Source organism: Phodopus roborovskii, unplaced genomic scaffold (assembly GCF_943737965.1).
Source record: "Phodopus roborovskii unplaced genomic scaffold, PHOROB, whole genome shotgun sequence".
Lineage (NCBI taxonomy): Eukaryota > Metazoa > Chordata > Mammalia > Rodentia > Cricetidae > Phodopus > Phodopus roborovskii.
This window is the reverse complement of record NW_026126517.1, coordinates 39,747,922-39,762,082: the sequence shown is the minus strand read 5'-3', so window position 1 is coordinate 39,762,082 and position 14,161 is coordinate 39,747,922. Positions and strand designations below refer to the sequence as shown.

Here is a 14,161-nt window from a genome sequence, read left to right as displayed (position 1 = left end):
AGCCTCCTTCCCCCACTCGCCGCCACTTCTGCCGCCGGGACGCGGGCCTTCGTCGGTCGAGCCCGCATGCCCCACACCCTCCGGTTCCGGTTGCAGCCCAGGGTCCGCCCCCTGACCTCGCGGTGCCGGGCTCTCCGGTCTGGTGGAGGGCAGGCGGTACCGGTGCTTCTCCCTAACAGCCCCGACCCAGCCCTTGGCACCCAGCCACCCTCCCCTTGCCCACCAGGACAGCAGGACACTGACTGATGCACTTCCCCTAAACCAGGCCGTTTTTCTGCTGTCTCCTATTGCCCTCATGGACTTCAAAATGCTTTTCGATTTTGTTTTGTCCACTTTTGTAACTCCAGGACCTTCCGCTCTCTGCTAATCCCTTTTGGCCGGTACCCCTTCCCCAGTGCATCTATCCCCAAAGACTCAAAACTCCACAGGACCTGGGCCTGGTTCGGGGTCTGTGAACTCCCTCCTGATCGCCCCTCTTCACTTCTCCCACCTTCCTGCTCCCTGCTTTTATCACCTGTGTCTCGTCTCTTGTTCCCCTTGTCATTTCTTGGGGCTCCTGAGCAGGGGCTAATCGGTACCCCTCACCCCAGGATGTGAGACCCTTTAACCTGTAATGCTGTGGCTGGCTCTTGGCCCCTTCCCTGCTATGGAGAACCAAGGGCTGGTGATTCGGATCAAGATTCCAAATAGTGGCGCGGTGGACTGGACCGTGCACTCTGGGCCGCAGTTACTCTTCAGGGATGTGCTGGTGAGTGGTAATCTTAGTGGCCAAATTCCAGCATTGGGGCATAAGACCTGGATTGACAGCATCTTGGCCACTAGAGTGGCTGGAGCTGGTCCTGGAGGGGTCATCTTACTAGATTCACCCACAGTATCGATTAATTGCATCCACTGAAAACTGGTAAATGTGCAGGGTCCTGGGGAAATAGATGAATCTGATTGATTGAACCTCTGCCCTCAGGAAGCTCACAGCTTGGACTGGGACTTACACATCAGAGTAAGCAACGGGTGTATAAAAAGATGAATTTAAAAAAAGTTTTTTTTTTTTTTTTTTTAATTTCCTCTCAAGTGTTTGGGAAGCATCCCTGCCCTCATTTTAGCCCTGTCACTGCCGAGTTCCCTGAACTTGTGACCTCTTGTGAAAAGGAAACCAGTGCAACCTTAATTTACAATGTTTAAAGCAAACCTTAGATGCCGTTGATTGAAAGACATAAATTTAACTATCAATAAGAAAAAAAAAATGCTGCTTGTTTAAACAGCAGCAACCATCCCATGGCGGGGATGTGGAGGGCAGCTCAATTTCAGAGATTTTGAGTGTTGAGGGGAAAATTCCAGAGATGTTGAGTGTTGAAGGAAAATATGCATTTTAGAATCGACAGGGCATTGCCTCGGGGGTAGTCAGAATATATTTCACACAGATTTATAAAGGTTAATGTAGGTGGACCCTTGAGTCCATATATACTATAAATTATATAGTACTATATGTATGAATACATGTACTGAGTTGATAGTAAAAGGACCTTCTCTGGAATTATTGCTTCTGAAGATGAGTGCTAAAACTCCAGCTTTCTTATATAATATGTTTTTGCATGTGTGTGCAGATGTCCATGCATGCATGTTGAGATCAGAGATCAAACTCAGGCATGATTCCTCATGTGCCATCCACCTTGTATTTTGAGACAAGGCTGGCTGGCCAGCAAGCCCCACCTGTTTTAGCATCTCCAGTGCTGAGATTACAAACATATGTACCACCATGTTGGACCACCTCTCAAGCCTCTACCACCTGGCTTTTTTACGGTTCTGGGGATCAAACTCAGGTCCTCATGTTTGCATGGCAAACACTTGGCCAGCTGAGCCATCTCCCTGGGCCCCAAACTTAATTTTGCATTCTATACTATCCCCACATACTGCAGCCCATGTGCATCTTTCTAGTTATTTGATATCAATAGGGTGTAGTATATTCACTTTATGCATGGAAGTAACTCAGAGACAGAATTGGATATACCAGTAAGAATGTTCTAACAGGCCGATGTGTAGCCTGCGTGTGTGTGTGTGTGTGTGTGTGTGTGTGTGTGTGTGTGTGCTTTCAAAATTATATATATAAAATTTCATTTTGAGAGCTAGATGGCACTGACCATCCAGGCCATAAAGGCTTTCAGGTACTTAGAACAAGAGTGTGGCACCTGTAGTGAGCTAGCAGCCCCCAGTTTTTGACACCAAATGCCATCCCTCCCCTGCATCTGATGCCTTTCACACACATGCCCATTGATAACTATCTTTCCTCATAAGCCCACACAGCCCTCATCACTGTCCTCAGCTCCACCTTGATTGGTCTGGTACATGTGTCCTTTCTTGCAGCACCCTCACGAGCATCCTGTGTCCCAAGTATACTGAGTTACTGTTGGTCCTCCCAGGTACCCAGGCCGCGCCTCCACTTTGCCTTTTTCTTTAGCTGGCCAACTCTCACCTGTCCTTCCACACCAAGCTTCACTTCCTTCTGTTAGTGTTGGTCAGGTGGCCACATCAGTATTCCTGTGTCTATTCCTGTGGCAAAGCATACATTTAGTCATGATTACTTTCTTGTCCATTATTCTAGAAGGTAAAACTTCTGAAGGAGAGAGAGAGAGAGCTCTGTTTATGTTGCTTCATAGGACCCTGAAATTTATTTATTGCTAGAGCTCAGAACAGGAGGAAAGGCCAGTGAGATGGCTCTTTGTGGGTAAAGGTACATACTGTGCAAGCCTGACAACCTGAGTGCAGTCCGTGGAACCCATGGGAGAACCAACTCCTGAGAGTTGTTTTCTGATTTCCACACGTGTTCATCCATGTTTACATGCACATGTTTATAAAATAAATGAAAGATTTTAAAAAGAATATTTAGCTTAGAAAGCAAGCAAGCAAGCCTACATACAGAGCAAGATCCAGGATAGGCTCCAAAACAATACAGAACCCTGTCTCAAAAAAACAAAAACAAAAACAAAAAAACAACTCAGATATGTGCAGTTATAATTTGTGCAGACCACTGGCTTCTTGTTTTGAGACATGATGTCATATTGCTCAGCCTGATCTCAAATTGCCTATTTTATGAAGGGTATCCTCTAACTCCCTATCCCTCTAGTTCTTGAATGCTGGGTGAGCGCTAGATTCTGAGTCAGGCAGTTTGGACTTTACTGCCAGTGTGCCATTAGCTTGGCATGTCACTATCTCTCTGAGCCTCAGTTTCCTTGTTTCTAAATGGGACACCTGCATCAAGACTGGTGAAGATGAAGCACACAGAAAGCGCTCTGTAAATATTGACACTATCATGTAAGGGATAGGACCTGGCCTCCCTCTTCTCACTACCCCCAGGAGACATCACACTGGTGGCCCACAACTAGGGCTCAGAGCTGTTTGTTGGGACATTTTGCTCATGAGAGCAGCTGGAACACATTTGTCAGTAAATGCCAACAAAGAACTTGGAACCAGCCTGTGCTGCTGTCTCATGACAAGTCTGGCAGGGTGCCGCCTAAGGTCCTTGTTGTCTGCTCTCCTGCTTCACCTCACCTCTTCCATCAGAAAAGACAAAACTCCAAAGAAATCAACATCTCTGCCTTGGAACCTAAAGCTTTAAGGCCATGTGAAACTTGGGTGGCCCCTTTGTCTAACCTGAGCCCCTTCTCATACTTCCCAGTTTTCAGATGAGGAAGCTGTACTTGAAGGGGAAGGGCCTTGCAGAGCCATAAAACTAGTTTTTTTTTTTTTTTTTTTTTTTTTGAAAACCTAACACAGAAGCGAGAGCAGGTTTTAATCACCAAGTCAGAGTGATTGAGTATCCGAGACTGCAGTCAGTAGTTGAAGATTCTGGTGGCTGATTCTCCTAATGGCTGAGAGACCCTGTGCTGGTCACTCATCCTGTCCTCTCTAGGCTTGCCTGTTGCCAGGAGCTAAATAAATGCAGTGGGAAGAAGCCAAAACCAAGGGCAAAGACACTGGGCTTGTTTTTCCTCTGCCTTCCCCCTCATCCCTGGAGACAGTCTCAGGTTCTAGAAATTGTAGGGTTGGGTTGATTATTGTGAAGGACAGGAGAGTGAGTTTTCCCTTTCTCTTTAAATGCTGGCTTGAAGTCCCACTTCCGGTTGTTCCCTGTTTGTGACATTTCTGCGAAAATTGAATCCGTGATTCTTCATCTTGAGTGTCAGATTTTTGTTTTTCCTTGTTGTGACAAGATTTCTAACAAAAGCCATTTAAGGAAGAAAGGTTCAATTGTCACTCACAGTCTGAGGGTCTGGCAGGGAAGGCAGGGCAGTAGGATCAGGAGGCAGCTGCAGTCAGGAAGCATAAAACGATGATGCTGTTCAGCCCATGTCCATGGAATGGTGTCGCCATGTTGAAAGTGTGCCTTTCCACCTCAGTTAACACAATGTAGGAACTCCCTGACGGACATGACCAGAGGTTTGCCGCTTAAGGGCATCTAGGTCCCGTCAGGTTGACAGGCAATGTTAATGATCACTGTGAACAAATAGTTTGCTCTAAACATCTTTCACTTGGCTCTTTTTGTTACAAGAAGTACTTTCTGTTGCCCATCTTATCTCAGAGAACAAATTATAGTCTTGCTGAAGTCAAGAGCCAAGTCTTAACCTGCGCCAACTTACAAAGCTCCTGGCATTCTACAGAGACTGTCTTACATCTCTTTTGTTAGATATTTGTATGACTGATTGAGGGGAAGAAAGAGAAATCAAGAAATGATCACTGTCAAGTTGTGTCAATTTAAATTTTCTTTTGAAAACATCTTTAGGTAAAGACAAATTTTACATTTTGAGGATAACAGAAATTCCCTTGGAAACAAGTGCAAAATAAGCTCTTAAAGTAAACTGGAAATGTACACAAAGCCATTAAATGTGCCCTGTGGGGGCAGGAGGGGGGATGGCCAATAGAGGGATTGGAGAGACCGATCTGCCCCTCTGGCTGTGTGCAGGCTTCTGTCTTTCACCCAGGACTGCCTGTATACTTAATTCTGTAGCCAGTGTATAGCTAGCTCCCTGTTAAGAGATGCTTGCTATCTATGAGTGTGTAGAAAGAATTTCCTAACCCTACATTTCCTCACAAAGTTGATGTTTCATTTGATCAAATTAGAGGCAGAGAAGACATCACCTCATTTTGACTGATGAATAAGGGTTATGTAGGTTAGTTGTTCTCCCTGACCAATTTTTTTTTTAATGCACAGATTTATTTTTTGAAGGAAAAAAAAAAAAAGAGGAAAAAGAAATGCCAAGATGATTATGCATATTGGCACTGCAGCAAATGCTCCTGAAGAATTGCCTTCAGAAGGAAGTTGCAGCCTCTACTCTGCTAAGTGCCCTGCTTTGGAAGGGCTTTGGGCTCCCTGCTGAGACACACTGCCAGCCTGCTTTGTCAGCTGGCTGCCTGGTGCCAGTTCTGGCACAGTCTGGGCATGGGAGGGCCATCACTGCAGTGCTCCTGGGGAGAAATGAGGTCTGCAAGGCTTTTGCAGTGGGATTGGACATGATGGAGGGCCTCTTTTCCCAGAACTTAGGTGTTCTGTGCCTCTTCAATTTAGTTGCCCTGCACACTAATTTTTTAGTGTTTTCAACTTTAGAGAATCATTTACATATTAATATCAGATTATATACACCTTCCAGGACTCCCTCCCCAAATTAACTTGATTCAGCAACATTAAATATCTTTCCATTGATTAGGTTAATGAGAACTGTCTTATTACCCTTGGCTGAATATCATCACAGAAAGTTGTTTGCTAAATCTACTACTATAAGAACAAGGCACTATGTAGTCTTTACAGATCAGGAACCACATTTATTGAATGCTTACAATGTATCATGTGTTAAGTTTATGTTTATTACATTATTTACTTTTCACATTAACCTTTCAGTGTCACTAGATCCAATTTGGAAAATAATGAGAATGAGGTTCAGAGTGGTTAAGTAAAATGTTTCCCAGGTACATCTAATAGTAGGGATCCAAACCTAGGGTGTTCTAACTCTTGAACCTCTCTCCCAACCCCCAAACCCAGCCTCCGATATAAGAAACTGTGTGTGAGGGAAGAGAGAGAAAAAGAGATTGATATGCACTGTTGAATTGAGAATAAAAGATTGTCTTCAATATATTTTGAAGGGTTTCTACCCCTTTTTTCTTGAAATAGAGATTTAAACTTTCTGGATAAGTGTGAGTGTAAGCTCGTGTTTCTATAGTTCATGTCAGCATTTCAAAAATCTTTCCCAGGTTCCCCTGTTTTCTTTTGGACTTGCTACATGTTGGCAATCAAGAAGATGGCTAATTGTGCTTCTTTATTCTTTCTTTGTTTAGGATGTGATAGGCCAGGTTCTGCCTGAAGCAACGACGACAGCATTTGAATGTGAGTCTGGCTTGTGTGCTCTCCCGATTCTTTCTTTCTGCAGTGATATTTCATATGCTTTATGGGTTGCATTACTTTCAAAACTGACAAAAACAGATTATTTATGATCATCATATGGTACATTTAAATATTTATAAATTAATGCAAGTTTAATGATGATACTAAACTGAGTAATATTTTCTTATTTAATCATATCTTGGGTGTGCATATCTCTACAATATAGCTTTAATTACCAACATGACCTTTATCTGCTCTTCTCATTGTTATAATAGTGCAGGGCAAAATGAAACGTGTAAACTACCTGTAGAGCAATGATTGTTGATGAAGAGGTATTAATCCTTAGTGCTTTAGGACATAGCAGCAGAGGAAAGCTCTCAAGAGCAGTGTGTGCAATGATTCTGTTTCAGTGGGGTTTGGCTTCCCTGCTAGATGATGACAGGGCCACCTCTGTCCTGAATCCTTTGCTCTCCATTGAACTGGCTTTATGAACAGGGCTGGGATGTGTTAGGAAACGTTGACTACAGTCCAGGTCATTGCAAGGCAAGTCCCGATGCTAATTTAGAGGTAGTTTAGGACCTCAGGTACCGATGGAGAAGGGTAAAGAAAGTCAGGGTTTGGAATTGTAGTCTAGCCTTTTTTTGAAAATGGGGTCATGAGCTGAGGAGATTACTCAGTGGCAAAATACTTGTTATGCCATTGTGAGAACCTAAGTTATAATCCTCAGAACCTGTGCAAAAGCTGAGCATAGTAGCACATATTTGCAACCCCAGTACTCCTATGGCAGGGGAAGAGATAGAGACAGCAGGTCCAGATGCTATGGGGCCAGCTAGCCTGATCAACAAACAGCAAAAAAGAGACCCTGGTTTAGACAAGATAGAAAGAAAGACCAATAGTTATTGCTGGATTCTGACCTCCATACATGTGCTGTGTGGTATATGCTCATCCTCTCTCACACATAGCAACATGCCCATATGTACTCCTACACACATATACACATCATATACACACATGCACATAAAATGTGTGCCACTTTACAAATGGAAATAATTGCCACTTTTTCCCGCACGTGACTGTGCTTTTGTTCTTGTTTTAAAAATGATCACTAGTAGAGTATACAGTAAGAAATGACAGTACAGTGCTGTGCCCTTGTTACAGGACAATTTGACCATACTAACAGGTAAGCTATGTAGCACTTTTGACTCAGCGGATCTCTCTTGGAAGCTGTCTAACAGAAGCATTGTATGCCCTTATTGAAACAAAATGTACATGGTAGGATTATTTTTTTGATAGTAAAAAACTATATGTAAGAAAAATGCCTCTGCAGAGTGCACTAATAAATGATAATGTGTCTGTGTTCTGAAGCATGCAGCAGTACCTGAAAAGAACAAGTTCAGAGTCTATGTGTTGAGACAGAAAGAGACCAGGATTCATTGTTAAATGGACAAATGATGTGTATGATGCAATCCCATTTCATCAAAGTTCTAGCCTCCTTACCCACCTCATAGGTTTACTGGGGACAGGATCTACAGAGGGCCCAATGCAGTGCAGACATGGGCTGTGCAGGTTTAGAGATGAGTAAGGCACTGTTCACTTCATGTATGTCCCTATTGCTAGAATAGTGTTCAGTAATCAAACTTGCTTTTAGCTACTACAGTGAGTAGGACTATGAATTACTATTTTATTAATGGCACTAGGCTCTTCATGCTATTGAGGAATATACGTGTGTGTGTGTGTATGTATATATACATAGGTATATACATACACACACACACACACACACACACACACACACACACACACACACACACACACACCTGAAAAGCTCTATTTAGACTTCTTTCAAGTAGCCTGAGCCCAGGAATAGTTCAAGACTGAGTGGTATTCATACTGCTGCCAGATGACTTAGCCCATTTTCATTAGCCTTCACAAGATACCCACAAAGTATATTGAAGGACAGTTGTTGCTGTTTCAGCCCAAGAAAGGGCATCTCTAAGAACTGAACAGCTGAACAGCTTGCTCATATGTGTAAGTGGGAGTGCGTTTTGGAGCATGTTTTTTCAACCATTGCACGGGACTTGTAAGAGTTGCCACAACTGAAGTGTATTTTCTCTGGTTTTCCATAAACACGGCAAAGAGTTTCATTTTACTTTATTTTAATCTCAATCTCTCTCTCTCCTCTCTCTCTCTCTCTCTCTCTCTCTCTGTGTGTGTGTGTGTGTGTGTGCTCTCACACTCCCTACTCAGGTACTTGTGCAAATCAGATGACAATTCTCAGGAGTCAGTTTTCTCCTTTCATATTGGACTCTAGAAATTAAACTCAGATCATCAGGCTTGCACAGGCAGGCCTAACTTTATACTCTCCACTCTGGACCCAAGCCTACTCCACTAACTTCCAGGTTTAGCATTCATAATAAAGTACTAATTGTTCTGACTTACTTACTGATGGCTTTCTCTGAGCCAGCCTATGTACTAGATTCTTCCTATAGATCATTGCTGGGGCTTAATAATCTTTGCAGCGACTCTGCAAAGTAGGAAAATTAGACCAGTGAGGCAACTGTAACTCACAGATATGAAGGGATGGCCAGGAAGTCACAGAGCCCAGTCTCAAACACGAACAGTCATTGGAAGCACATGGAAATCTCTGAAGCATAAATTAAAAACTGGTCAGACTTTGAGGTTTCTTCTGTTCTTTTCTTTCTTTTCTTTCTTTCTTTCTTTCTTTTTTTTTTTTTTTTTTTTGTGTGTGTGTGTGTGTGTGTGTGTGTGTGACAGGGTTTCTCTGGCTGTCCTGGAACTTACTTTGTAGACTAGGCTGGACTTGAACTCACAGAGATTCACCTGCTTCTGCTTCCTGAGTGCTGGGATTAAAGTAGTGTGCTACCACTGCCCAGCTGAGATGTCCATTCTTTAATGTCATGCTCTGTATTCTCCAGCAAGGATAGCAATTCTGTATCTGGCCGTTTGCAGATCTGCTCTGCTCATCTGTAGATTATATCAAGCTTCTCTTCCTCTCTCCTCTATTCCCTTCTTGCTCTTCCTCCTTTCCCCACCCCCTCTTCTCGCCAAGTGCTAGGACTGTGGACATTTGCCTCAACATCCAACTCTGGACCAGCTATAAGGCAAAAAACAAACAAAAATAACAATATACACACAGAGAGAAAAAATAATGACAGCCTTTGGTTGTTATTGGCTGATCATCATAAACTTAGCCTGGCTTTTCTCATGACTGTTTTTGAGTAGCTCAATTGTCTGACTCAAAAATCTGAACCACTAAGTAAAACCAATATGCAAGAAATAGTTAAGATTTGGTTTGGAGGTGATTTTGCTGGGAAGTCTGAGGCATTTTGGTGGTTTGTGGATGAGTAACCCTCAAATAAATAAAACTTTGTGAAAGGACCATTTAACACTGCAGCGAGTACCCAACCCTGACTCCTCACATTGGAGAGATAGTGTGATAATTATGGAGCAGCAAGAGACAGCACAGAGCTCAAAGCTACCAGTTTTCATAAAGATAGGGGGAACGAGTTGAAAGAATGAGAAAAGAGAAATGTTGCTGACATAACAGATTGCCTGGTGGCAGCTCTTATGGGGCTTGTCTCTCCATGTACTGTTGTCAGAGTGGACAGGCCAGCTGCCTCTGGTTGCCTTTCCTTCCCTCAAAGCGTCAGTCACTTCCTTCATTCACTTCTTTGCACTAACTCTGGATCTTTGGGGGACATGCTTGTTGAAGAATCAGTGTCCCATGTGTCTATGTTCAAATGAAAGTTGTGAAATGCACATGAGCTACAGCTAAATGGATACTGTCCTTTGCTTTGGAATTATCTGTGCTATTGCCTGGACCTTAGATGTGTTTGGTTATGGTGGGACAAGTTGGGCTCCAATTCAAATTCCCACCAGTACAGTTCTGAGGGGTCAGAGGTTCCACAGTTGCTGTTTTCTCCCTGGGCTGGTGTTTCCAAGGGAATTAGGGCTGTATGGGATAGGAGAGAAGCCCCTGTGGGCCACACTCACTCCTGGGGTGGTGGCCCTAAGCCTCTTTTTCTTACTACCCATGTAGGTTCTTCTGCCACATAATAGAGCACAAATGAGCCTATTTAGTTTTGCATTTATTTAGTGTGTGTCTGTGGGGGCATGTGCGCGTGTGTACTGGAACTTGCACTTACACATGCTTATACACGTAGGCCATGTCACACATGTGGAAGTCATAGGACAGCTTGCAGGAAGTAGAGTTCTCCTTCCACCATATGTATCAGGGATTAGAGTCAGGCGCTCAGGCCCAGTAATGAGTGCCTTAGCCCTCTGAGCCAACTTGGTAACCCAAAAGTACTTATTAATACCTAGTGGGTTGCTTGTTTTTTTTTTTGTTTGTTTGCTTGTTTGTTGTTGTTGTTTTTATATAATGGTATATTGCTACAAATTTTAAGTAGCTTAGAAATAAAGCAAAAAGTCCCCATTTTCTCATTTATTGTTAGCACTTTGTTGAGTTCCCTTATATGCTGTGTGGCTGCCATCTTCCTGCCCTCATTTGCTATCCTGTATTATTAGACTTCCTGACAGCATTGGCGTATACATATTAACTTCAGTCTTTGGCTGTGACTTAAATTATTTAATCTAGTAGATGGACATTTAAGTTTTTACCAGCTCTTTAGAACTAGAAAAAAAAATGCAGAAATCAACAGTGGTGGCTTAGATCTTCCCACATTAAGGAAGTTGATATGTAGGATCGAGTGCTAGGCATTTGAAGTCACTGTAGTAAAGAAAACCCTCTGCTCTGAACTTCCGTGTCCATGTTTGCTTTCCAAAAAGGGACTCATTCACAACCCCCCAACATGTCAGAAAGCCCTTTCTCTACCCTCAGCAATGCTCTAGGTACTAGTGAATTTCTTCTCAATGTTAGTTTGATAGGTGCAAAAGTTATTGCCTTTCTCTTTCTATTTCTTTGAGTGTATCTTTTTATGTGTACTTAATGTCTATAAACTATTTTTTTCATCACCTTTGCCCATGCTTCTTTTAGATAGCCTTTTTCTACTTGATCTGAGAGCTTTCTAAAGGAAGAACATTGGCACTTTGTCTTTACAAGTATTGTTTTCCAGTTTGTTGTTCTTTTCAGTTTGTTTTGTGCTTTTTAGTCTCTCCCTTTTTTTCCATAGAGAAGGTTAAAGTTTTATGTGGGAAAACTTACAATATTTTTCCGTATTACTTCTGAATTTGTAATGCTTTAAAAGGTCTTCTACATTCCAGGGTGCTGAACACATTTACTTGCATTGATTTTTCTTTCTACTTTAATGGGGTTTTGCACATACATGTTATTTGTTAAATATGTGTATTTGTGTGTATCTTCAGTATTTTAAATAAAAAGCATGAGTTTTTTTTTTTTTTAATTACCAAGATTGGAAATAGTTTATTTTTACTATCGTACTATTTTCAGTTTATTTTGGTGAAACATTCAGATGGGGTCCAGTTTTATTTTTCACACAGATAGATAGTTGACTCCATGCCAATTATTGAATATTTGTCTTTTTCCAGATGTGAGAACATTTCTGAGATGAGACTAAATTCCATAACCATAAAAATTCCTGTATGTTGCATGTGTGGGCCTAACGGATGCTGTGGGAGCCTGGCACTTATGAAGGCCCAGGGTCCCTGCTGAGTCTCTCAGTTTCATTAGCAGATTAATGAGTGCTCCAACACACCAGGTGATAAACATCAGCCATGCCCACAGATGCAATTCCTGTGTGTGTCTACTCCATGCACATCACTCTGCATTTTTCTTGAGACTGGTAACTATTAGCCTGACATTGTGGGACAGGGAAGTCTCAGGGGCAATTGAAGGATGAGCTTGAAGTTCATCCAGACACATGCTGCCTTGTGCTCAGACACACCATGTGTTTTCACTTTTCCATGATACTAGCTTCACATATTCAGGCCTGTAGCCATCCTGTATCTTCATCCTTGTCCAAGTCTATATCAGAATTTGACTCAGAAAACATGGTTAGAAAATAAATGTTTGTGTCCCAAATATTTATTTTTAATTTAAAAAAATTTATATACGTGTGTGTGTGTGTGTGTGTGTGTGTGTGTGTGTGTGTGTGTGTGTGTGTGTATGCATTTGAATGTAGTACCCGTGGAGGCCAGAAGAGGACATCAGATCTCTGGGAGCTTGAGTGATAGAAAGTTGTAAGAAGCCCATTGTAGATGCTGGGAACCAAACTTAGATCCTCTGGAAGAGTAGCAAGTGTTCTCAATTGATGAGTCATCTCCACCCTCCCAACTCTGAAGGTGTTCTGTTCACTTTTTTGCGGGGGTTGGTGGGGGGAGGACTGGGGGAGAAACATGGTTTCTCTGTGTAACAACTCTAGCTGTCCTGGAACTTGCTCTGTAGACCAGGCTGGCCTCAAACTCACAGACATCTGCTTGCCTCTGCTTCCCGAGTTCTGGGATTAAAGGCGTGTGCCACCACTGCCCAGCTATTTTCACTTTTTATTGAATAAATATTCTCAGTAGTTCTATGAGTTTTCAGAAGTTTATTTTTGTGATTTAGATGGGAATCTTTAAAAGAAAATTTCCTACATCTATGTATGTATATCACATGGGTGCCTGGTACCCATGGAGATCAGAAGAGGGCATCTGGTGCCCTGAAACTGGCATTACACATGGTTGTGAGCCTTCAAGTGGGTGCTGGGAACTGAATCTGGATCCTTTGGAAGGACAAGTCCTCAAAACTGCTGAGCCACCATCTCTTCAGCCCCCTTACCTAAGAACCTTTAAATACATATTATCGTGTCTTATTTTTAATTGTGTGTACCATGGGCTTTTGAAGGAAAACTAGAATTATGGAAGTTGTAGTTTTTCAGAGTGTAGACAACTGCAGTTGAGTGTTGGAGTAAATGTGTAGGAGGTGCCTCGTGTCTAAGCAGCACAGGCAGCTGAGGGAGAACGGTTGGGTAGCAGCCACTTTTTGCATCATGGAAAAGGTTCAAGTCTAAAGATTTTGGAAGAAATGAAGTTTCATTTTCTTTAATTGTATATAGGAAAAGGTCATTATTTATAAGCAAACTAGATAGATTAATGGGAAAATTGTAATTCAGACATTGAGTCTGAAAAATATTGAACACATAAAACTTAATTATGCAAATTTGAAGAGAGCTTTTTCTTTTCAGGACAGGATATCTCTGTGTAGCATTGGCTGTTCTAGAACTTACTCTGGCCTCAAACTCATAGAAGTCTGCCTGCCTCTGCCTTCCAAGTGCTGGGATTAAAGGGGTATGCTACCAACACCAGCTGAGAAGAGCTTTAATTTGTATAATTTTGGCTTTAACAAGACTATAGACTCTTTCTTATATATAATACTGTTAATTTGCATGAGTATAAGGAAGTTCTTTAAGCAAGCAGTGGACCAGGTGTTCCTGGGGACCAGTGGATAGAGCTGCTTGCATTTGAATCCCTGGAAACCCTGCAGCACCAGGCACATGGTAGGCTTGAGATGGTTTTCTGGAATGCATGGGTGCTAGAAGAAGTGAAATACCTAGAACAAGTTTGTTTATCTCATTTATCTGCAAACCGGTTGAATCTGTCTTCAATAGATCCAGCGTGAGGTCTGTTCTCAAAACTTCAACTTGGCTAGGTGTGGTGGTACACACTATGTCCCAGCAATTCAACAGCAAGAGGATTGCTTAAGCATGAGTTGTGCCAGCCCAGGCTTCACAAGGAAACTTTAGCTCTTGGGGTGGGGAGAGGGTGGCACAAAACTCAGAACACCTATAGCTTGTTAGGCCATCATCACCTTTTTTT

The 14,161-nt window shown here is 42.4% G+C and overlaps 1 protein-coding gene across 4 annotated transcripts in view; it reads left to right on the top strand.

Moving 5' to 3' along the window:
• The first annotated feature begins 520 nt into the window (after positions 1-520).
• The window catches only part of Map2k5 (mitogen-activated protein kinase kinase 5), a 217,283-nt gene continuing 203,642 nt past the window's right edge, over positions 521-14,161 (top strand). For 2 of the 4 annotated variants that reach the window (XM_051197716.1, XM_051197717.1), the window contains exons 1-2: positions 521-748; positions 6,322-6,370. In XM_051197716.1, coding sequence (XP_051053673.1) covers positions 614-748; positions 6,322-6,370 — 184 coding nt within the window. In that variant the 5' untranslated portion in view covers positions 521-613. The remainder of the gene's footprint in view (positions 749-6,321; positions 6,371-14,161) is intronic. The other 2 variants (XM_051197715.1, XM_051197718.1) reach the window with 2 other exon arrangements.